A 23952-nucleotide genomic window follows, 5' to 3' on the forward strand; every position below is an offset into this window, starting at 1 on the left:
CCCATTGACCTAAAATTCAGAATGCATCATCTTTTTTGCTTTTTTCTTTTGAGTCTGAAGCATCCCAGCAGTGAAGGCAATAGTGGCTACACTTTATTCTTTGGCTTGAAACTGAATTGAAAATGGGTATTTAATGCACTTCTTTTTCCTGTTTCAGGAAACACTCCCTGGTTTCAAGTGGATTGGAAGTAGAGTAAAAGATCTCCTAGAAAATGGAAAAGAAGTTCTTTTTGCATTTGAAGAGTCTATTGGTATGTATGTTAATATAACTTTAAAATGTTGAGAACTGCGGGGGAGGAAATGTGACTAAAAAGGAGTGGTCCTAGTGATGAAATGAATCACAGAACCACAGAATGGCAGGGGTTGGAAGGGACCTCTGGAGATCATCCAGTCCAACACCCCCTGCTAAAGCAGGTTCACCCACAGCAGGTCACCCAGGACCAGATCCAGGTGGGTTTTGAATGTCTCCAGGGAAGGAGACTCCACAACCCCCCTGGGCAGGCTGTTCCAGGGCTCTGTCACCCTCAGAGTAAAGACTTTTTTTCCTCATGTAAAGGTGGAACTTACTGTGTGTTTTATTTTTGTTCTTGCAGCTGCTAGTGTAGGTATTTTGCTCTCATCGCATCAACTTGCCAGCAGTCATAATAAATAAGTTATAAATCTCTGATCCTGGTATTGTGCTTGTGCAGTTTCCTGACACAAACCTGTTCTGATGCGGGTTGAAAGCCCCAGGATGCCAGAGCCAAGCTGCTCTTGCTTTGTGGCCTTTGAGCTGAGATTAAGCATAGGATCTGTTCTTAATCCATTTAATATCTTGCAGGTCCTCTCGGTGAGGACTCGCTATTAGTGGCGATGTAGAACGGGGAGGTGGCTTCGGGCACGCTCTCCGTCACACCAGCAGTGCAGCTCCTCCAGGAGCTGTACACCGTCCCCTCATACTTCAGAAAAACATGGGAGGAATCCAAACATGTGCAGGAAGAGCATTAAATATGCAGGAATAGCATTAAATAGCTTATGGGGGCGTGTGAATGTTCCTGCTGACCTTGCCTCGGGTACTTTATTGATCTTGGTAATCACGCTGGCACCACTTATCTGTAGGGGACAGTGTAGTGAGTGTTTCAGCTGTAGGAATTCCCCACTTTTTAGGGTAAACAGCAGCTTCCTGGGGCAGCATATTCACACATAATGTGGCGTTTGAAAATGAAGCACGTACTGAAGAGGCTGTGTGTCCACACTGGTTTTGTTCATAAAATTCAAGAAGTTTTTACCCATAAGGAGTAAAGACCTTGCTCATGCATCCCTTCAGAAAGAAGGTGTCTTGGCAGGACTGTGCAGCACTGGTTTATGGGTTACCAAGGCTGGGCCCGTGGGGGTTCCTTTGATTCAAATTACTGGCAAGAATCTTTACGGATCGGTGTCCTTGCGCAAAACAAGCAAATTTTTATGTTTAGCGTTGTACTGAGGGAGACCTCAGAGAGCAGATGTGGTCAGTCTGGAATTAATTGATTATAGCACATATCTTTCCACCCCTGTAACCCTGAAGTTAATTAGATTTCTTAGAAAAGGAGGATGCATGTGCAGTATAAAACCAGCTTACATGTGTTGGCCCATTTTCTTTTGCAGGAAGAAGCTTAAAACATCAAACAATCAGTGTAATAGTATGTCAGGTTGTTTTTCCACGATCAATTTTCTATTTCTAGGCTTCATGTGTGGCACGTCAGTGTTGGATAAAGATGGTGTGAGCGCAGCTGTGGTCATAGCTGAAATGGCAACCTACCTGGAGGGCAAGAACCTAACGCTAGCACGGAAACTCACCGAGATATATGAAACGTAAGTTGTATTTTTTTTTCATTAGTAGCTTCTACCTCACTATTTTGAAGCTGGGAGTAATCTAGAAATATTTTAAATTGCATCCTCACTATTTTGAAGCTGGGAGTAATCTAGAAATATTTTAAATTGCATCTCTTAGGTGTTTTATCACTGTAACTCTTTGGTTTGTGGGTTTTTTTGGTTTGATTTGTTTGCTTTGGTTTTCTGATGCTATGCTGGACTGCAGTCTTCAGTAGTACAGGTACCCCTTGAATGCCATATCTCACGAAGGACGAAAGCCCTGCCTATCATGTTTCTGCAATCAATTGTGAAAGAGCAGAACTTTGCATATGGATCCACTGGGGCAAACTTTTCTCTCTTATTTGATTCACGTTATGTTACTTATCTCCTGATGGGCAGCTGTGTCTGAGGTGTGGCCTGTGTGCCTCTCTTTATTCTTTTCACACTTACTATTTTCACTTAAACACGGTCTGGGGGTTGTTAGAAGATCACATGCTGTTCTTGCAGAGATTGGGAATGGAACAGAGGTTAAAGGAACAGCCTGTGTTCGATAGCCATGGACACGATTCACAGCAGTGAAACGAGGAAGGTGTTTCTGTCAGAAGTCAGCCGTGTGCTGTGGTGAGCCCAGTTCCTCGGCAGAAGTTCCTGTGCTCTAACAGAAGTGGCAGCACAGTTGCAGCAGATCGTACATGCCATTCCTTTTTCTGCCAGCCCAGCAGAAAGACACTGTGGCCCCTAGAAACTTGGAATGAGGAAGCACAAATGATGGTCAGCATTTATCTCAGGAGTTCACTGCGAACTGCAGCAAAACCAGCTCCACGCAGCTGGGTGGAAAAACTGTCAGTGATAGTGATGTCAGCAGCATTCATCTTCCAGTTAAACTTAATTTTTTTTTTTTAGCTGCAGAGAAGGGTCTCTGTAGAATGAGGAGGGGATGGAATATAGTGAAGAACACCTTAAATCTGCCTGTGCAAACGTGGTTGCTCCACCTAGTGAGTGCTTGCATTAGGTCTGGTTGGGGATAGTAGTTTTAGCTTGGATGAAATAGTCGCCTTCCTCAGGGGCTGTTGAAATAATCCAGTGTTGTGGCTGCTCGCATGGCTACAATTTTTGATGGTGTGAGAACGATACGGCATATTAATTTCCTGAGGGCTGCCATGGCTGCACTTAGCTTTTGTTTCTTTGGAACTGAAACATTTGCTTGACTTTAAAAATAGCTTAAGATCTGAGTAATGCAGTGAAATCATCTTCAGAGCCCAAACATTTGTCTATAAATATCTGTTTCCACAGCTGTGAGAACGGCATTCTCTTCCTGTTAGTGCTTTTCCCAACAGGGGCTTTCCTCAGAATCCAAATGTGCAGAAAATGGTAACTGAAAATATTCGTCTCCTTGTAGGTATGGGTATCACATATCAAAGACTTCCTATTTCTTGTGCTATGATCCTCCTACTATCAAAAGGATATTTGAGAGACTTCGGAACTTCGATGCTCCTCAGTCTTATCCAAAGTTTTGTGGTATTTACAACATACTACACGTGCGAGATATTACCACTGGCTATGACAGCAGCCAGCCGAATAAAAAATCGGTGAGTTACAAAGTGTTTTTGCAGGAGAGGTTTTGTTTTGGAAGAAACTGAAAGTTAAATACACCAGGAATTACGCAGAAAGATGTGCTGTGTCAGCTAAGATGGCAGTATAATTGCCATCATCTATTAAGGCTGCTTAACAACATTTACTGAGGAGAAGACTGCTTAAATGTGAAATGCTCTGGCTGTTGTGTTGACTATTTTGATACAGCAATGAATCAACTTTATTAGTTGAAGTGAGCTTGGTGCTCCTGCAACTCTCAAGCTGGAAGCAGGCTTCCAGATGTTGGAATTCCACTGGGAGTAAGAGGCACTCGCATTATCCTGAAATACTGAGCCTCATCTAGGCGACAGGCCTGTCGGGCTGAAACGATTTGTTCTCATCCCGTTGCATTGGCTGGTGGGTGTGAGCTGCAGGGGGGTTCAGCGTGTTTATTTCGCTTGGTACGGACTGAATGTTGTCGTTAAAGAGCAAACAAACAAAACACAACAGCGGAAAAAAACCCCACTTTTGTGTTAGTCGGGCTGTTCGGTGATAAAATGTTGTTGTTGTTGATGCTGTAGGTGCTGCCGGTGAGCAAAAGCAGTCAGATGATCACCTTTACGTTTCAAAACGGCTGTGTGGCCACCCTGCGGACGAGCGGAACGGAGCCGAAGATCAAGTACTACGCGGAGATGTGTGCGCTGCCCGAGCAGAGGTCAGTAGGGGCTCCCCGGGCAGCACGTGGGAACCGCTTCTGTGCCTCGTGGGGGACGACTCTGCTGCCTCCTTGGAGACCTGAGCCTCTGCTGACTCTTCCAGCGTGTTAAACTGGCCGCAGTGGTGCACATGCCTTGCTCATGAGGGATCCCCTCTGTAGTAGAGAAGACAAAGAATTGAGTTTTCAGCATCTGCTGCAGTAGGAGACTTCTCTTATTGACCCAATCCCTCCTTTGCTTAAAATTTAAAAACTGGTGATGCTGTGCTGCTGCTGGCAAGTATGCTTCAACCCGGGTGGATTCCTGTTGCATTTGGAATCTGCTGTGTGGCTCTGAGCTACTGGATAGTACCTAGAGGTCTGTCCCCTTTCGACAGCCACCTGGACTGAGTTTCTTCCAGTTTAAGAGGAGTGGGTGGGAAATAGAGTGTGTTTCATTGTTGAGATGAGGAGTGTGAATGAGGAGCCCAGCTAACAGAGAGAAACAGGCCCTTTTACTGGATTCTTAGCCTAAATTGTGTGAGTACTCCTCCTTTTTAGACTTGTGTCCTAACATTCCTGTGCAGCAGAGGATTGAAAATACTGTAAAGGGGCCTCTGATTCCATATTTGTTTCTACTTCTTGGCAGGAATTCCGGGTGAGCATGGCTTTATCGCTGAATGTTTTGGTCAGCCTTGGGCAGTCGGTGGATGGTCAGTGGTAGATGGCCTTTGCTTGTCAAATCTGCAGTGAGGGGCTGTGCAGGTCTGTGCCGAGACAGCTCTCCACAGGCTGCTGGAGGGTGGGAGGAAGGGAGGAAGGATTCTTTGGGAGGAAGGGAGGAAGGATTCTTTGGGAGGAAGGGAGGAAGGATTCTTTGGGAGGAAGGGAGGAAGGATTCTTTGGGAGGAAGGGAGGAAGGATTCTTTGGGAGGAAGGGAGGAAGGATTCTTTGGGAGGAAGGGAGGAAGGATTCTTTGGGAGGAAGGGAGGAAGGATTCTTTGGGAGGAAGGGAGGAAGGATTCTTTGGGAGGAAGGGAGGAAGGATTCTTTGGGAGGAAGGGAGGAAGGATTCTTTGGGAGGAAGGGAGGAAGGATTCTTTGGGAGGAAGGGAGGAAGGATTCTTTGGGAGGAAGGGAGGAAGGATTCTTTGGGAGGAAGGGAGGAAGGATTCTTTGGGAGGAAGGGAGGAAGGATTCTTTGGGAGGAAGGGAGGAAGGATTCTTTGGGAGGAAGGGAGGAAGGATTCTTTGGGAGGAAGGGTTCTTTGGGAGGAAGGGTTCTTTGGGAGGAAGGGTTCTTTGGGAGGAAGGATTCTTTGGGAGGAAGGGTTCTTTGGGAGGAAGGATTCTTTGGGAGGAAGGGTTCTTTGGGAGGAAGGATTCTTTGGGAGGAAGGGTTCTTTGGGAGGAAGGATTCTTTGGGAGGAAGGGTTCTTTGGGAGGAAGGGTTCTTTGGGAGGAAGGGTTCTTTGGGAGGAAGGGTTCTTTGGGAGGAAGGGTTCTTTGGGAGGAAGGGTTCTTTGGGAGGAAGGGTTCTTTGGGAGGAAGGGTTCTTTGGGAGGAAGGGTTCTTTGGGAGGAAGGGTTCTTTGGGAGGAAGGGTTCTTTGGGAGGAAGGGTTCTTTGGGAGGAAGGGTTCTTTGGGAGGAAGGGTTCTTTGGGAGGAAGGGTTCTTTGGGAGGAAGGGTTCTTTGGGAGGAAGGGTTCTTTGGGAGGAAGGGTTCTTTGGGAGGAAGGGTTCTTTGGGAGGAAGGGTTCTTTGGGAGGAAGGGTTCTTTGGGAGGAAGGGTTCTTTGGGAGGAAGGGTTCTTTGGGAGGAAGGGTTCTTTGGGAGGAAGGGTTCTTTGGGAGGAAGGGTTCTTTGGGAGGAAGGGTTCTTTGGGAGGAAGGGTTCTTTGGGAGGAAGGGTTCTTTGGGAGGAAGGGTTCTTTGGGAGGAAGGGTTCTTTGGGAGGAAGGATTCTTTGGGAGGAAGGATTCTTTGGGAGGAAGGATTCTTTGGGAGGAAGGATTCTTTGGGAGGAAGGATTCTTTGGGAGGAAGGATTCTTTGGGAGGAAGGATTCTTTGGGAGGAAGGATTCTTTGGGAGGAAGGATTCTTTGGGAGGAAGGATTCTTTGGGAGGAAGGATTCTTTGGGAGGAAGGATTCTTTGGGAGGAAGGATTCTTTGGGAGGAAGGATTCTTTGGGAGGAAGGATTCTTTGGGAGGAAGGATTCTTTGGGAGGAAGGATTCTTTGGGAGGAAGGATTCTTTGGGAGGAAGGATTCTTTGGGAGGAAGGATTCTTTGGGAGGAAGGATTCTTTGGGAGGAAGGATTCTTTGGGAGGAAGGATTCTTTGGGAGGAAGGATTCTTTGGGAGGAAGGATTCTTTGGGAGGAAGGATTCTTTGGGAGGAAGGATTCTTTGGGAGGAAGGATTCTTTGGGAGGAAGGATTCTTTGGGAGGAAGGATTCTTTGGGAGGAAGGATTCTTTGGGAGGAAGGATTCTTTGGGAGGAAGGATTCTTTGGGAGGAAGGATTCTTTGGGAGGAAGGATTCTTTGGGAGGAAGGATTCTTTGGGAGGAAGGATTCTTTGGGAGGAAGGATTCTTTGGGAGGAAGGATTCTTTGGGAGGAAGGATTCTTTGGGAGGAAGGATTCTTTGGGAGGAAGGATTCTTTGGGAGGAAGGATTCTTTGGGAGGAAGGATTCTTTGGGAGGAAGGATTCTTTGGGAGGAAGGATTCTTTGGGAGGAAGGATTCTTTGGGAGGAAGGATTCTTTGGGAGGAAGGATTCTTTGGGAGGAAGGATTCTTTGGGAGGAAGGATTCTTTGGGAGGAAGGATTCTTTGGGAGGAAGGATTCTTTGGGAGGAAGGATTCTTTGGGAGGAAGGATTCTTTGGGAGGAAGGATTCTTTGGGAGGAAGGATTCTTTGGGAGGAAGGATTCTTTGGGAGGAAGGATTCTTTGGGAGGAAGGATTCTTTGGGAGGAAGGATTCTTTGGGAGGAAGGATTCTTTGGGAGGAAGGATTCTTTGGGAGGAAGGATTCTTTGGGAGGAAGGATTCTTTGGGAGGAAGGATTCTTTGGGAGGAAGGATTCTTTGGGAGGAAGGATTCTTTGGGAGGAAGGATTCTTTGGGAGGAAGGATTCTTTGGGAGGAAGGATTCTTTGGGAGGAAGGATTCTTTGGGAGGAAGGATTCTTTGGGAGGAAGGATTCTTTGGGAGGAAGGATTCTTTGGGAGGAAGGATTCTTTGGGAGGAAGGATTCTTTGGGAGGAAGGATTCTTTGGGAGGAAGGATTCTTTGGGAGGAAGGATTCTTTGGGAGGAAGGATTCTTTGGGAGGAAGGATTCTTTGGGAGGAAGGATTCTTTGGGAGGAAGGATTCTTTGGGAGGAAGGATTCTTTGGGAGGAAGGATTCTTTGGGAGGAAGGATTCTTTGGGAGGAAGGATTCTTTGGGAGGAAGGATTCTTTGGGAGGAAGGATTCTTTGGGAGGAAGGATTCTTTGGGAGGAAGGATTCTTTGGGAGGAAGGATTCTTTGGGAGGAAGGATTCTTTGGGAGGAAGGATTCTTTGGGAGGAAGGATTCTTTGGGAGGAAGGATTCTTTGGGAGGAAGGATTCTTTGGGAGGAAGGATTCTTTGGGAGGAAGGATTCTTTGGGAGGAAGGATTCTTTGGGAGGAAGGATTCTTTGGGAGGAAGGATTCTTTGGGAGGAAGGATTCTTTGGGAGGAAGGATTCTTTGGGAGGAAGGATTCTTTGGGAGGAAGGATTCTTTGGGAGGAAGGATTCTTTGGGAGGAAGGATTCTTTGGGAGGAAGGATTCTTTGGGAGGAAGGATTCTTTGGGAGGAAGGATTCTTTGGGAGGAAGGATTCTTTGGGAGGAAGGATTCTTTGGGAGGAAGGATTCTTTGGGAGGAAGGATTCTTTGGGAGGAAGGATTCTTTGGGAGGAAGGATTCTTTGGGAGGAAGGATTCTTTGGGAGGAAGGATTCTTTGGGAGGAAGGATTCTTTGGGAGGAAGGATTCTTTGGGAGGAAGGATTCTTTGGGAGGAAGGATTCTTTGGGAGGAAGGATTCTTTGGGAGGAAGGATTCTTTGGGAGGAAGGATTCTTTGGGAGGAAGGATTCTTTGGGAGGAAGGATTCTTTGGGAGGAAGGATTCTTTGGGAGGAAGGATTCTTTCAAACATGGCTTATCGCTGTGTGAAGCCTATTAACACAAGTACGGCCCATCTTTTGAATCGTGTGTTTAAATTGTTCTGAATTGACCGTGGAATAACAGCGGGTCGGGACGCGGTAGGAGTTCTGCAGCCCCGTTTTCTGAGTGGCAGCTCTTGCCAGGAGCTTGTACGTGTGTGGTCAGCGAGCTTTCTGGTCGTATGGCTTATGAACACACTTCTTGGCTACGTGGGGGTGGAAATTCTCTACTCCAGTTAGAACGTGCTCCCATAAACCTGGGAGGGGGCAAGGTACCATTTGGTGTAAATGCTGAAGAAAAGGTGAGATATAGTCGAGGCAAACAGCTGCACCAACAAGGGAGAAATAAATAAAAATACTGCCATTAACTTAATTATAACACAGGCGAAGGCCAGACAAGTAAGAGCAGTGGGGAGAGAAAGGACCTGAGGATGCTTTGATGCATCCTTGGGGTCTGCTGCTGTTCATTCTGATACGTCAGAAAAATACATGGACCTTTAATTTTAGTAATACATGTGGTTTGTAGGAATTATTATCTGGAACATGAAATGGAAGAACTTTCAAGCTAGCAGTATCCTGGGGTGCATGAAGTGGCCAGCAGGTCAAGGGAGGTTATCCCCTGCCCCTGCTCTGCCCTGGTGAGGCCACAGCTGGAGTGCTGTGTCCAGTTCTGGGTCCCCCCAGTTCAAGAGGGACAGGGAACTGCTGGAGAGAGTCCAGCAGAGGGCAGCTAAGATGATGAGGGGACTGAAGCATCTCTCTTAGGAGGAAAGGCTGAGGGACCTGGGGCTCTTTAGGCTGGAGAAGAGAAGAGTGAGAGGGCATCTTATCAACGCTTATCAATATCTAAAGGGCGGGTGTCAAGAGGATGGAACCAGGCTCTCCAGTGGTGCCCAGTGACAGGACAAGGGGCAACGGGCACAAACTGGAGCACAGGCAGTTCCACTTGAACACGAGGAGGAACTTCTTCACTCTGAGGGTGGCAGAGCCCTGGAACAGGCTGCCCAGGGAGGTGGAGTCTCCTTCTCTGGAGATACTCAAAACCCACCTGGATGTGGTCCTGTGCAACCTGCTGTAGGTGAACCTGCTTTAGCAGGGGGCTGGACTGGATGATCTCCAGAGGTCCCTTCCAACCCCTGACATTCTGTGATTAGGTGGTTCAAGGCATAAAATGGTCTGTAGGAACCTCAAAAGACATTCCTCTTCGTAATAGCTTTGCAGATATTTCTCTGAGTTGCTGTTTATTGATTATTCTTAAAATCTGAACCTCAAGAAAATCAGTTTTATTGCAGCATTTTTTGGGTGTTTTCTTTAAAAGGAAGTGGAGACCTGAAGGGCAATGATGTAGTGCCAGTTCCCCAAATGAACAGATGGGCCTGTCCTGCCCATTCTCCATTAAAAACCAGACTGAGTTCCTCTCCCTCCAGTGAGACTGCTGGGGTAGGAGAGGGGTCGTGCATTTTTTAGTGTTGCAGTGCATTAGTGTTCGTGCATGTGGATGTTGTCTTTTTACTCAAAGCCTGGGCATTTAAATCGGGAAAGGAGCAGTACAGAACAGTGTTCTCGTGTGAGCCGTGACACTTTGCCTCATTACTCAATCCCCCTGAACTGCCCTTTAGTCTAAACACAATCAGATACGCTATATTCTGCCCATCTAGGGTACCTACCTCTTCTATTAGTATCTCATTCTTACTTTTTAATCCACTTACAGCCTCTCTGACCAGTCTTGAGTTGGTCTTGCAGTCACTAGTTCTCATCTCCCTTCTGCTAGCCTAGAGCCCTCTAGCTGCAATTATTTTGTTTCTTTAATTTAAATTATTATGACAATAGATCCTACTGAAAAGTAGCTTGTTAAAGCGAGCAGGTTGGAGTCTCTACACGTGGGTGCTGGTAGGAACCATAACCGGGCTTGTCCATCGCCACCAGATCTTGCTGGTTTTAGTCTCGTCTGTGATAGACGCTTGGCGTTTGTCAGACCTCTGACGTGGTGTTGCTCTCTTTCTAGTGACAGAAGCGTGCTGGAGGAGGAACACCAGAAGCTTATTGAAGCTTTGATTGAGAATTTTCTTGAACCTGATAAGAACGGCCTGATCTGGCGCTCTGCTTAGCTCTCCTGGCAGGGCAGTTGGAAGGAGTGACCGCCTGCGCTGCGTCGTGTGAAACAAAGGAACCAAGAACAGAACTCAGTTGAAGACGTGTGCGTGTGTGTATGTGTGCTAAACAGCTACATTTTTAGTCTAGAAAGAAGCAGCGTTCTTTTGTCAGGCTTTTCACCAAAGTCTGGGCTAGAAAATCGGGAGAAGGGAGAGGAAAGGGTGGAATTTATTGTTACAACTTCCTGGCCTTTTGAGCAAAAGGCTGCTCAGCCTGCGCCGATCCAAATGAACTGCCCTGGTGGGTTCAAGGCCGCTGATCTTGGCAGCTAGGTCTTGTCTTAAACTCACTTCAGGTACCAAATACCTCTTGTGTGGTGAAAAAGTTTTAAAATCAAGTGGTTTTGAAGGAAAATGATCGCTCCAAACGGACAAAAAAAAAAAAAAAAGGCTGCTTCTTCCTAGCTGTTGTGCGTGACTGTGGGTATCCTCGTTCCGGGTCTTAATTTCCAAAAATATTGAAGTAGAGTTCAGTGCTTTGCGTTTCTTGTTTAGAAGTTGTTCGATATGACGTTTTTTTTCAGCTACTTAAGCATCCTTCTGTGGTTCAAGGTGCTCTTGGTGCGTCGTACTTCTCCCGTGTGCATCTTCAAATCCTTGAGGGACGCAATAGTGGCAACACACGCAGCCCCGCTCGCAGTCTGGGTGTTACGTAGTGTCTTTCCAAGGCTTGCAAAAGAGTCCAAACTTCTTCATTCCTTGGTTAAATGGCCACATTCTACCTACTTTAGGCTTTGGAACTGTTTTTTTTGTCCTGCATCTCTGAAGAGTCTTAAACTTGTGGGTGGGTTGTTTTTTTTTTTTTTTTAAATAAAGGTTTTGGAAATTTAGTCATTTTGAAAGAAAATTCCAGTTAGTGGACTTTTTTGGTTTTGATGGCTTGGATTGGAGGTGAGACATTGACACCATCGATCTATTTCTTTTAGTTACTAAATCAAGATGATTTTTTTCTGTCACGATTTCTACGCTAATTTCTGCTAGAATAGCAAATTCCAAATACTGTTATTCTTTACCTTGTAGGGCAAATTTTTAGCAATTCTGTTTCCCACCTTTGCTTGAGTAGAAAGTGATGCTGCTAGTCGCTTTTTTTTCCAAAAAGCAGACTGGTACAGAAATCCTCACGTAGATACCTAGGATTTCAGAAAATACAAGCCACGTTTTTGGCACAGAAAAGCTGCGGCAAATACCGTAGCTGAAACAACACTTCAAGGAAAAACTGGATGTTGATTAACTGAGAATAATAGTTGTTAATGTGTGCTGCTAAATTGCTAATAGGAGCCTTCAGAATAAGGTCAGTGATGTTCTGGACATCTCCCTGCTATCACTTTACAGTAATTAAATACAAGAAACAGATAAAAGCGGACACTTAACCTCTGTATTGAAGGTTACGTGAGAAGAACCCGAGGTGCACTCAAGTTAATTGTTTTGCCACTATTGTTAAGTCTCTAAATTTGTCCTCCATCTTACTATACCCTTACAGCTTGATGCCCTAGGATTATGCAGAGTGGGCTTGTGTGTGTTGCATCTCGATGGCTTTCGAGCACCGAGGTTTCCGTGTCTGTGCGGGTATCGGGTATTTCATGCTGACAGAAGCTTTGCACTATAACCGTGGATGAGTATTTTGCTGTATATGAATGTACATGTACTGCAGAAGGTCTGTGTTGCACAAATTCCTACTAGCCACTGATATTTATTTTTTATTTTAAGAGAAAGTATTTCCAAATCGTTCTGCAATGGAGTGAAACGTGTCTAATGCCAAAAAACCTCTTTTTTTTTTTTCCTTGATTGTACATTTGACCGATGTGGTGGGGAAAATGGGTGAAAGCATTTATGCTTGGACTATGCTCGTGTTGTTGTACAGCGCTGGGTGGGTCTCGGAAGGTGTGAAGGCATTTCTGACTGCTGCTTCATCGTCGGTTTTCACCAAAAAACGGTGTGGATCTGGATCCCGACTGCACTGAATTTGAAGCAGGTCTTGCTGTTGGATCCCCTGGCAGCAGAGTAAAGCCTTAGGAGTCTTGGATTTTGTTTTCTGAGTAGCCTAGCAGTAGTGCAGAAGAGAACAAGTGACTTGGAACATCGCTTGGAACAAAGGTAAACGCTGTAAAAAAAAAAAGCGTAGGGCGTGTGCTGAGGCCAGCTGGGTGCGCGTTGTCGCCGTCAGCATTAGGAGTTCCCTCTTGGGAGTTCCGTTTGTGCTCCGGCAAGGAGCAGGAATCTGCCATTCCCCACGGAGATCTGCTTCCTATCAGTAGGCAAGCGTTATGCAATATGGAAGAAAATAATGATCGATTTCAAATCAGTGTTCTTAAAAGTTGGAGCTGTTCATAGTCTAAATATCTTTAATTAAAAAAAAAAACCCCAATACAGGGGGTTAAGTACCCGGGGTGGTTCTTGTCGATAGATTTGAGCAGTAAGTTACAGACGTAGTAGTGCTTTTGGAATGACAGCCACAGGCACAACGTGTCGAATGTATTTTAAGGGTGTAAGAACGATTGCTGGTGGTTTAAACTGCTGCTACCATCGTTTTCCTACTGTAGTCGAACTGTTTGATGTATTTATACTGTTCCACTTGTGGAACTCCTCCTGTATCGCCTCCCGCTGAACTTGCTTCCCTTGCTCCCGTTGCTGTGAAGGACTGTAATTCTCTTGGTTCCTCACCCTGTAACTCCGTTATACACCACGGTGGAGTTTGTTTGGGCTTGTGCACAACCTCCTTTCCGTTGTCAGCTGCTCTTTGCTGCTTCTCGGATAAGAACAAAGGCTTTTCGGACTCGAGTGGGAAGCAGACAGTGGATCAAAGTACGCTGGGGATGGTGTTTACTGGGCGCTTCCAGCTGAAATAACGCCTTTCCAAAGGTTGGTCTACAGCAAGTCGTTGGCTTAAGCTGCAGTGGTACAGCCAATGACTTGGTTCCAGCACTTGATGAAATTAGGAGGGCTTGTTTCTTGTCTCCTGCCTTTTTGGATGTGGCAGGCTTAATCTCTGTCTCGCTCAGATCCGTGGTGAAGCTGCGTTTCTGTGGGGCGAGGACAGGACTTTCCCAAGTACAGGAGACTTGCCAGGCGCAGCTTGAATGCCCGTGATGCGGAGCTCGTAGCTGAATTTTTAATTCTAGTTGCGCTGCGGCGCCTGGCGTGGGGTGTAAGTAGCTTCCAGTGCTATTCCCGTCTCTCCTCCTGCACCTCTAAAGGATTCTCCCCACCACGGCACGGGTGAATCGTGAGCTCTTGCGTGGAAGAGCAGGAGGGAGCCTGTTTCTCATGGGAGAGTTTGGAAGCTTCAAGCACAGCTCTAGCTGTAGCCCCAAAGCAGCGCGGTGCCTGCTTGGTGGTGGCCTTCGGCGCGGTGTCCTGTTGGGTGCTGAGCCCGTCCTCCTTCCCTTCGCTTCCATCCCCAGCGGGGTGCGACTGGAAGGAGCCAGGTTTCCCTTGGGCTGCTGGAGAACCGGGGTCTTGCCTGAGTAGGTCTCTCCTTCATTTTAAATACTCAGCTCTTCCTTCTAAGACACTTCTTTGTGTCATCCGCAGAGTAAATTAAGAATTAAAATTCCGTGTGTTTCAGTTTCGGGCGTTGAGGTGAGGTAACAACGTGCAGTACGCGCTGCCTGGGGCTCCTTCAGCTGCCTTGGGCACTTCTTGACTGCTCTCGCGCTGTCGCTGTGTCTTTGCTTGGAGGGTGCCTGCGTGGTGAAGTTCCTGGCGTTATTCCCTGGTTGAGCAGTCCTCAGGTTAGCCCTTCGTGGTCCCTCTCGGTCTGGTTGGGGATTTCAGCTCCGGTTTTATTAAAGAGAGCGTGTTTGAAACTATCAAGAGTACTGAGGGAGAAGCCACAGGGTGGAGTGATGGCTTCTGTCCTTTAGGGCAGGGTGGAACATGTGGCCTGCTTTAGAAAGCACTTGGATGTTCTCTTTTAATTTTAAGAAATAGTATTGTCATCACTTCATGTTGTCTTTGCCCTCTTCTCCCCCCAAGTAAGGGGGGGCGGGGGGTGGTCTCTTTGCATGGTTAAAGTCCATCTCGCTACCCAGGACGCTTTCCATCCTCCCCTGCCCTTTACGTGCTCAAGAGTAGCTTTGTACGAGGTGACTGAACTATCTGAAGCTGCATCGTTCTCCTTGTCCAGAATCCTGGGGAGTCCTGGATCTGACTCTTGTGTCCGTTCTGTAAAACTAGGGCATATTACAAATACAGAGTGAGAATTTGCACTTTTCTGAAGAATTTCTGTGTGTATTGCTATGTGGATTTAGCTGAATGAAGTGTTACAAGTAATAAAATATTCTCTTCGTAGTAGCAATCCTTCCTGTTTTCTTCAGTCTTCTTTAGTCACACTGTTGCCCCAAAAACCAGAGCTGGCAGGTACCTGTTCCTGACTCGGTGTAGGAGGAATATTGACCGTGTGCTGCTCGGATACCTGAAGCCCCAGGAACAGCAGCGTTTCCTGACGAAGCTGCTCAGAGCCTCGTCCTGATGATGCTAAAGGGGATCTCTCCTTCAAACTGCTGCTCTTTCCAAGGGGTTTGGCACTGGAGGTGTCCGAGGGCAGAGCATCGAGGACTGACGGGCGAGTTGGGACCTCAAGTCCCCACCGATTCCACCACGGAGCAGGCACGGAGAGAGTTGGGTGTTTGGGGCTGTAGGACCGGTGGGCACAAGCCAGAACGAGGAGAGGCTGGAGTTTTGGGGGTTTGGTTTCACCCAAAAGGCAGCTTTCGGCTCCATATAGAAAGTCCCACCAGGACAGTTGGTGGGGGAGAGGGACCATCTGCGTGCAGGTCCCTCTCTCCTCAGGAGACCACCCTCTGCTGGGGATTTTATAGGGGTCTTATGCTCACTCTTAAACTCAGAGACAAGGGTTGATTTCACCCCAGCTTGGCTTTAATATTTTAAAGCTTTATTTTTTAATACTTTAAAGCATCATCAAGGCCGGTGGGTATAAAATGGCTCCTGGGGGTACAGCAGCATGTCCAGGAGGGCTCCTACATCCCTCCAGTGATGGCTGCAGGCTTTGTCCTGGGGGGAGGTCTGCATGTGAATCGTTTGGTTTGGGTTTTTTTTTTTCTCCTTGCCAAGGCTGAAGAGCTCCCCTGCTCCACCTCGGAGCCCCTCTCCTCCTCGCAGCTCACCAGAATTAGCTCCGAATTGTCCCCCCCCTGTGCCACACTGACGGCGCAGCAGATGGAAAAAGGAGAGACTGAACCCCTGGAGCCTTCAGGCTGGTTGTTAAATGAGAAAACAGCAGAAGGAGGTGGAGATGGAGAGGTTTATTGGGGCTGGGGGCGAGGGGAGCAGCGGGGCAGGGACCAGGAGCCAGCCAGGCCACCACTGGCTGAGCCTCCGTGGGTGCCACCGGGCTGTAATTGCCGGGACCGGCACTGGATGTCACCACGAACCCGGGTGAAGGGACAGAGCCCTGGTGGGTGCCCACAGCTGCCCTGCTGCACCCCTCTGGGGGGTGTGGGGCCAGCCCAGGGACAGGCACAGCACCCCCGGGGTTTGGGGCTGGGGTGCAGAGCCAGCGGGACGTGCTTCAGCAGGACCCCAGGACCAGGTTCTGCTGCCCTTAGCCCTGCTGAAGAGGGACATCCCTTCCAGGAACAGCCCGACCTGGCTGGCCCAGCCGCCTCTGGGGTACGTGGGAGCAGTTTGGGGGACCAGAGCATCGCGTGGCAGCTCCGGGGTCCATCCCTGCTGCTGGCTGAGCACCGGGACCCGGGGACATCAGTCACTGTTGCTGGAGGGTGATGAGTCCTGGCAGACAGCGGTGCTTGGCTTCACGTTCAGGTCTTGTCGATTTATATGTTAATTTAGCAACTAAATTAATTACCGACATGCCAAGCCCGGCTCGTATGGCCTGTCCCTTGGGCTCAGCTCTCCGGGGGCTCGTGAGACATCTCTGGAGCCCGTGTCTCGTGGGTTTTGTGCTGCTGGTTGGATCCATCTCGCCATGGGAGGACAGGGCTGGGGCTGTGGGGGCTGTGGGCTGGTGTCCATGTCAGGGCGGTAAGAAGGGATGATGGCGGTTGCTTCCTCCCGTCACGTTGTGGGGAAAGCTAAGGAGCGATTTCTGTGTGTGTGCAGGTGGCTGTGGGGCACACTAGAGCACGTGAAGTCCCTTCAAAGAGCTTGGGGCTGGAGTGGGGCCAGCAGCACCCAAAACTCCATCCCTAGGGTCAAGGGGAGGCCCTCAACTGCGCCGCTCCCTTGAAGGGAAACTGAAGCACAGAGCAAGAGAGAAACACCCCCCTAAAGCCCAGTGGTGCAGCCACGTCCACCCCACGTCCCCTGAGCACCAGCTCTGGTCCATGGGTGATGGGCCTTGCTCGTGGGCCACCAACCTGTGGGCCACCGGGTCCTCAGCAAAGGGGTGGCCCTGATGCTTCTCCCTCGGTGCCACCACCGTGCCAGGCGTGGGCAGCTCTTGCTCCTGCCAGGCAGAGAGGCACAGGGCAGGAGGTGAATCCCCTGCGACTGTTTCTGCAGCCTTGGGTCCTCCCAGCCTTCGGGGTGCTTACCCCCATGGCTCAGTGTCACCCTGTGACTGCACCATTGGGATGTCCCCTCCTTCTGCAAGGGACAGGGAGTTGGCCAGGACCGAGCTGGGCTCCCGGGGCGCTGCTTGTCCCCAGCTCCTCTCCTCTCCCAAGTCTGAGCCAGCTGCCTGCAAGTGGCTGCCAGTTTGGGCCATCCCAAAGGGAAAGGGCTACCCTTATGTTCTGGGAACTTTGTCCCTTGGGGATGGAAAGGGGCTGATCCTGCCCACACAGAGCAGCATCTTCATCGGTTTGGGGGCTCATTGTGCCCATGCACAGCGGCATCTTCATGGCTTTGGGGCGCAGGTTCTCCACTTGCATGTTAGAGAGATCATTTGGGTTCCTCTCCGTGAAGAACACAGAAACCTTCCCCAAAAGGGTGTCGCGGAAGGGTCTTTCTCAGGGGCTTCCTTTGAAGCAGGCAAGTTTGTGCAAATTGTAGCATGAAGGGGAGGGATCAGAGCTGTGAGCAGCTGTTACGTGTCAGCATTACTGGGGCAAATCACACCAGTGTAAAACCCTTGGAGGGGGTAAGGACTGGAGAGAGGGAACTGGTTTTGTCTCCATCCAAGCTGAAGACGTGTCCTCTGAGGCAGAGAGGCTTGAACAATTAGAAGTGATGAAGATCACCTAAAAATAGGTATGTGTAAATGTCAGGTTGTCAAGTGCTTGGGAAACGTGCTGGGAGGCTGGAGCGGCTCCATGGGGTTATCTGTGCCAGCGCCTCCTTATGCGGGGTGAAGGACCAGTACTGAGCTGGCTGGGGTTGATCCTGCTCACCCTGGCGCTCCGAGAGACCCCCAAACCCCCAGAAACTGGCTGACACGGATCATTCTGGACATCCCTGGCTTGGAGGCGTTTTACGTGCTGTTTTATCCCGATGGGAGCTGCAGGAGATCCTAGCTCTGCTTTGGATGGGAGATGAGGTGGGAAGAGATGGGCTTTGGGGCTGACACCAGTCCCTCAACAGAAATTATTTCTCAGTAGCTTTTGATGGGGGGGAGACTCCAGCAACGACCCCCACCCCCCTGCTCCCAGGAAGCACCATGGGATGATCCCAGCCCTGTGAGCTGGGTCATGCACTGACAAAACCCCCTTGGAGGTGCTCTGATCCCCACTCTTCAAGCAAATCACTGGGAGCCTGGTGTCATGGGCCTTCCCAGTAGACATGTTCTCCCCTCCATCACCTCCACCCCTGCCAGCTTCTCCCTCCTCCCCAGAATCCCACCTGTCCCCAACATGCTGAAAACTTGGCTTAAAACAGCTGGGAAAGCAGGTTTATTTTGAAAAATAATCCAGATTGGGGCAGATTAGTGGCAACATGTCCTTCTCCATCTGCCCGGGCTGGGCTGTGCCAGCTCCCTGGGGGGCTGCCTGGAGCCAGGCTCGTGTGAAGACACACACCAGCGTGACTAACCACCCTGAGGTGGAAGAGGGTGGCCCCACGCTGGGGACTGGGGTGGCAGGGAGGGCACGGGGCTGCTGCGGGGTGAGCTGCCAGGGTTCAGCCCCCTTTGGGGGTGTGGGGAGCTCCAGCCCAGCTCCCCTCAGCCCTAGGTGCCCTCCCTGGCTGGGCACCACTGCCTACCCAGTCTCTGCCCATCCCTGCCTGCCCAGGTCCCTGCTCTGCCTGTCCCTTGCCCATCCTGGGCCTGTCCATTCCCGTCCTGCCTGGCTCTGCCCGTCCCTGTCACCCCTGGGCAGAGGTGGGGGTCACGTTGCTGTTTATGCTGGGGGCTTTGACCTGCCCCCCCTGTGCCCTGGCTGTGTGTCCCCAGCCCCTCTCACTCAGGATAGGTCCCCAGCCCCCTCCCTGCCACTGGGGGCTCATCGCTGTGTTGAGTGGGTCAGTGCTCAGCTGCCCTGGGAGCCCCCGTCCCCCAGCATTATCCCAGCCCAGCTAATCAGAAGCACTCACAGGTAAATGGGTGGGCTCCTATTTAATTCCGATTTTTTTTTGGCAGGGTGCAGAGGCCACCTCTGAGCCAGAGTAAGGACAGAGTGGGGACTGTCCCAGCCTTGGCGGTCCCAAAGCTGCCCAGAGTTTTAAGTGAACCCTGCTGAGGTTTGAAATCCATTTCTGTGGGGTTTTTTCCTGCCCAAACCCTTCCCTGCTGTCACAAACTTGGCCCTGCTTTGTGCCTCAGTTTCCCCAACGCATGAGGGTAACAGCTTCTGCTTGTTCTTCCTAAAGGAATAAATTAAAAGCAGAAAGTTTGCGGGTTTTCTTCCTCTGTAGGTTGGGGTTAATTGCTGCTAACGGAGGAGGAGGATGAAGGACCCTGGTGTGAAGCTTCTCGGGGGAGAAGCTGCTTGGAGAGAATGAGTTGTTACTAATTCTGTGTATTTTTTGGCAGGGGGAGGCAGCCACTGCCTGATCTTCTTCCCTGTCCAAGCGCTGGGGCGTTGCAGCCCTGCAGTCAGCGGGGACAAGGACGATGCTCCAGCGTAGTTATTTCCACGTGCTAAATCATGATCAACACTAGGGATGCCCTGGCCTAAAATCCACTAGGACACGTGTAGGGGGAGGATGGAAGCAGGCAGATGAACCTCTTGTGCCTATCTGATTGAGAGGCAAGCAGTGAAAGGGCTGAAAACTTTAGGAAATAAGGAAGGAAAAGCAGCTCTGAAAGGCCAGCCTGGGTTGCAAAGCACCGGTGGCTTATAAGCGTTTATATTCAGGGCATATAAATAGACATTTTGGGGTTTTTTTTCTCTTCTTTTTTGATTACAAGCTGCTGCAGAGGGCTCTGGCCAGCCTTTGCTTGATTCGTACCACAGATGCTGTTTATATCCTGCTTTTCGTTTGGCTCAAGGATCTGTTGGGGCAACTTTCTGCTCCCTGCCGAAGGCTCGGGGTGCCAGGAGGTTCGTATCCCCCTGGCCGAGCCCTTCGTAGAAAGGGACCCTATGGAAACATGATGGCAGCTGCGTTTCTCTAAACACGTGGATGTCTTTGGGAACCCCAAAAAAAAGCACATTTGGAGTCTCGGCTCGGTGACAAGTCTTGGTTTCGCTAGTTCAGATGTTCCCTAATCCTGCTGCTTCGTTGTGTGGGGGCTATGCCCTGTACAGAATAATATTAACAAGCCACAAGAATAACACTCCTACAGCTGGTTATCCCCCAACCACCCATATCTGACCCCTCGCCTGTCACCTTTACTGGGCTGACGGGGCTTTACCTCCCCAGAGGGGGTCAGTGGACCCAGTGAGGATGGGGAGCACGACATTCCCAACATCCCACTGCTCCCTGCCTCACCCCTGGGGACCAAAAGCCACCCCAACCCTCCCTTCGGCCTCGGGGAAAGCTGAAGCAACCAGCTGCCCACGCCAGCCACCTCCTTTGCCAAAGGGCTTTGGGGCCAGGATGCGTTTGGCCACTTTTCCGTTTGCCCGGAGGCGATTTCCTTCCCATTATCTATTGCCAGACACCAGCGGCCGCTGCCAGGCGGATGCTGTGTTCCCTGGTCCAACAACCACCCGTCTGCCTGCAAAGCCCTCCAGGCACTTCTCCTCCTCGCTGCAAGATGTTAAATCTTCCCAGGACTTCCCAGCACTGTCCCCATGAACTGGTGCTGCTCCGGTGGAGCGTTCGCTCCCGGCGTGGTGTGCTCTGCCAGACGGGCAAATCCACCCCTTTGCCCCTTCTCTTGCTCAGGGGCCGTGTTTTGGCTGCGCGGGGGTGGGAAATGGAGGGAGGAGGTGGAAAAGCAGATGAGGGTGAGGGGCAGGCTGAGATTTCTCCCCCAGAAACCTGCCCCGTAACTCACTGCGTGGGGTGGGGAGGTGGGGCTGGAGCCCGCAAACTCCTGGGATGGGGAGAAAACCGCAAGAAAAGGTCCCCAAAATGCAACAAGTTTCTGCCAGAGCAACTCATCTCCAATGAGCTAAGCCGTGGGGGGGTCTCTGGGGCTTCCCCAGGAACCAGGACAGAGCCAGGACCGGTGGGGAACCAGCTCCCTGCTCAGCAGGACCACCCCAGAGCACCCAAGAAACTCATTTTGACTCCCAGCGCCATATCCCTCCCCGAATACAGCCCAGACAGGTGGCTCTGCACCAGCTTCCCTCTCCTGGCTTGCCCACCCTGATAGTGGGCTTGCAAGGGGAGGAAACACAAAGGGGTAAACTGCAACGGGGGAAAAAGCACAGGGGTAAAATGCAAAGGACCCTGCACAAGGGCGCATCCTTCCGGGGCCTCCAGCCACGCTTGGAATGGAAGTAACTTTCCTCCAGAAGAGCTTTCCACCCGGGGCAGGGGGAAGCACACACACATGCAGGCTCAGGGGACCCTAAATCCCACACATGCAGGCTCAGGGGACCCTAAATCCCACACAGCTCTTGTTTACAAACCCGACACGCTGGGTACTTGCTGCTTCCCTTGCCCAGGATCCCAAAGCACCCGGTAAGCAACGGCACTGGTCCCAGCACGCCTGTGGGGTGGCGAGGATGCAGCCCCTGTCCTCACCCCTGCCTGGCTCACCCGTACCAGCCTCCCAGGACAGAGCAAGGCAAACACAGCCGTATCAAAATGCAACCCTTACGATTTCAGCCCGGCACCGAAATGCAGCGTTTTAAGATTCCCCGTCGCAAAAGCTACGGCTGCGTTTCAGGAAACGCCGTGAGTCGCAGCCCTGCGCTGCCTCTCCCCCCATCTGTAGGTGCTCAGCACTCTGCTGTCTTCTGAATTAGGTACCAAAAACACCCAGGAGATTCAAAACTGCTGGAGAAACCTATTACCTCCATGATTTTACCTGGATAATTTTTCTCAAGTCCCTGCCCGGCTACCGGTGAGGGATCAGGACGGGCAGAGCCTGAACTCTTTGCACAAGCCGTGCAAAACCTCTCTGCATCCCTGGCCACCAACCCAGCCCAGGAAAAGAAGTTTCGAAGCACCAGCAAAACTACAGAGGAGCCCACAGCTACTTTCCTCCGGCAAACCAACCGCAATAACATCACCTCAGCCAAGGGGATATTCGGAAATCGTTGCAAGAAGCTTTATAGAAAATAGACGGTAGAGTGGATGCAGCTTTCAATATATTTGCCTAGGATATAGTAACAGGCACGGATCTAAAGCAAACACGGGTGCGTGAACTAGGTCAGGAGCTTTTGCTTCGCTCGTTTTAAATTACAAAGTGCTGAGACAGCCTAGTCTAGGATATATTTTAGAGTCAGGAAAGGGCTGCCCCCGCCTGCCCTGGGGAACATGCACGCAGCCGGCGGAGGCGTTTCCTACACAGCTGCATCATTTTGTGCCTGGAAAGAGCTGGAAATGTCATCGAACAAAACCAAACGGAGAAATAGGCTTGGAGAAGCACATCACTTCTCGTGGGGAGCAGCCGGATGGTGTGTTTTCCTCTGTGTTTGGAGCGAAAAAAAAAAAAAGAAAGGAAAAAAAAAAAAAAAAAAGAAATCAACTTGAGTTTTTGCCTCTGTCAAATAGAAATCTAATAGGAAAGAGAGCTGTACATGGTCAAAGTCAAGTCCAGGCTCCAGGAACATCCAGGAGGACAGTTTCAGGTATTGCCCGCTGCTTCCCGGGACGTGCCAAGCAAACACTCACGTGCGCGCGGTGCCGAGCCCCGCCGGCGGCGTGGCGTCCCGCAGTCCGCTGAAGAAACCCGCTGCTGGAGGGGAGGCGTGGGAAGCAGCTCCTCATCCTCCCGGAGGCATCGGTGCTGTGCGTGCCAGCATCCCGTGGGGCTGATCCGGATGCGCTTCCCCTGCCCGCAGCTGCTGGGATGGGGGGGACGGATCCAGCCTGGTCCCCAGCGGGAATCAGCGCTACGGGGTTAATCAGGGCATGGGCAAGGAGAGATGGTCCGGAACCCTCCGGGAAGGGTGCACCCCGCTCTGACGCACCCCAGCACCCATCCCCGAGGCCAGAAACTAATTTTCGGCGGTGTCACGGCAAGGGGATGGGGACGGGGCTGAGGCGAGGTGAATGCTGGAAGGGGAGGCGTCGAGGGGCGGCATGGCGGGCGGGCGCCAGAGGGACGAGGGGGGAAGGCCGAGCGCGCCGTCAGAGGCCGGGGGTGCTGATGGCGCTGGCAGAGCGGGGATCGGCGTCCTGCTCGTAGCGGTAGTGGTAGCCCTCCATCTGGTCGCGACAGGCCTCGCGGAGGTTGTGGAGCCAACGCTTGATGCCGCGGCGGTTCAGGTAGAGCACCATGAGGAAGACGATGCCGATGAGGGCCAACACGATGCCGAAGAAGACGTAAGAGGCCGTCTCCAGCCGCCCGGGCTCGCCGCCCTCGTCGGCCCCGCACGCCAACCCCTCGGGCCGCAGGCGCAGCAGGGCGGCCCCGCGTAACGGCGGCGGGCCGGCGCAGCGCAGGTTGCGGGCGTCGGGCACGCGGGCGGTGGCGGCGCGGAGCCAGGCGAGGAAGGGGCGCAGGGCGCAGTCGCAGCTCAGCGGGTTGGCCCCCAACGTGAGCCGCAGGCCCCGCAACCCCGGCGCTTCCAGGCTCCGCAGCTCGGCGGCCGCCAGCCGCTGCAGCGAGTGTTCCGCAGGTCCAGCTCCTCCAAGCCGGCGGGCAGCAGGTTAGGCCGGCAGCGCCCGCAACCCGTTGCCCGCCAGCTCCAAGCGCCTCAAGCTGAGGTTGCGCAGGGCCAAGGCGAGCTGCTCCTCCAGCGGGGCGGCCAAGAGCGCTTGGTTCAGCTGCAGCGTGCGCAGCAGAGGGACGCCGGCGAACGCGCCGGCGGCCACCGAGAGCAGCGGGTTGTGGCTCAGGTCGAGGGTCCGGAGGGCGGGCAGCCCTTGCAGGGCCATGTCCTCGACGGTTTGGATGTTGTCGTGGCGCAAGCGGAGCAGGCGGAGGTCTGGCAGCGGGCGGGCAGCGAAGGCGGCGCGGGGCAGGACGCTCAGGTTGCTGCCGGCGATGCTGAGGTTGTGCACGGCGGCCGGTAATTCTTTCGGCGGTTCCTCCAACCTCTCGTACCGGCACTGCACCAGCTCCGGGGTGGCCACGCAATAGCAAA

The 23952-nt window shown here is 51.3% G+C and overlaps 2 protein-coding genes across 2 annotated transcripts in view; one reads left to right on the plus strand and one right to left on the minus strand.

The window, feature by feature from the left end:
• Positions 1–11271, plus strand: part of PGM2L1 (phosphoglucomutase 2 like 1) — a 42129-nt gene extending 30858 nt beyond the window's left edge. The window contains exons 10-14 of the mRNA XM_086475626.1: positions 158–251; positions 1701–1830; positions 3230–3419; positions 3984–4117; positions 10294–11271. Of these exons, the coding sequence (XP_086331752.1) occupies positions 158–251; positions 1701–1830; positions 3230–3419; positions 3984–4117; positions 10294–10396 (651 nt within the window). The 3' untranslated portion in view covers positions 10397–11271. The remainder of the gene's footprint in view (positions 1–157; positions 252–1700; positions 1831–3229; positions 3420–3983; positions 4118–10293) is intronic.
• Positions 11272–22993: 11722 nt separating this feature from the next.
• The window catches only part of TPBGL (trophoblast glycoprotein like), a 2436-nt gene continuing 1477 nt past the window's right edge, over positions 22994–23952 (minus strand). Inside the window, 3 exon segments of the mRNA XM_086481535.1 lie at positions 22994–23475; positions 23478–23517; positions 23519–23945. Coding sequence (XP_086337661.1) covers positions 22994–23475; positions 23478–23517; positions 23519–23945 — 949 coding nt within the window.

Source organism: Leptosomus discolor, chromosome 1 (assembly GCF_034619465.1).
Source record: "Leptosomus discolor isolate bLepDis1 chromosome 1, bLepDis1.hap2, whole genome shotgun sequence".
NCBI classification, from domain to species: Eukaryota; Metazoa; Chordata; class Aves; order Leptosomiformes; family Leptosomidae; genus Leptosomus; species Leptosomus discolor.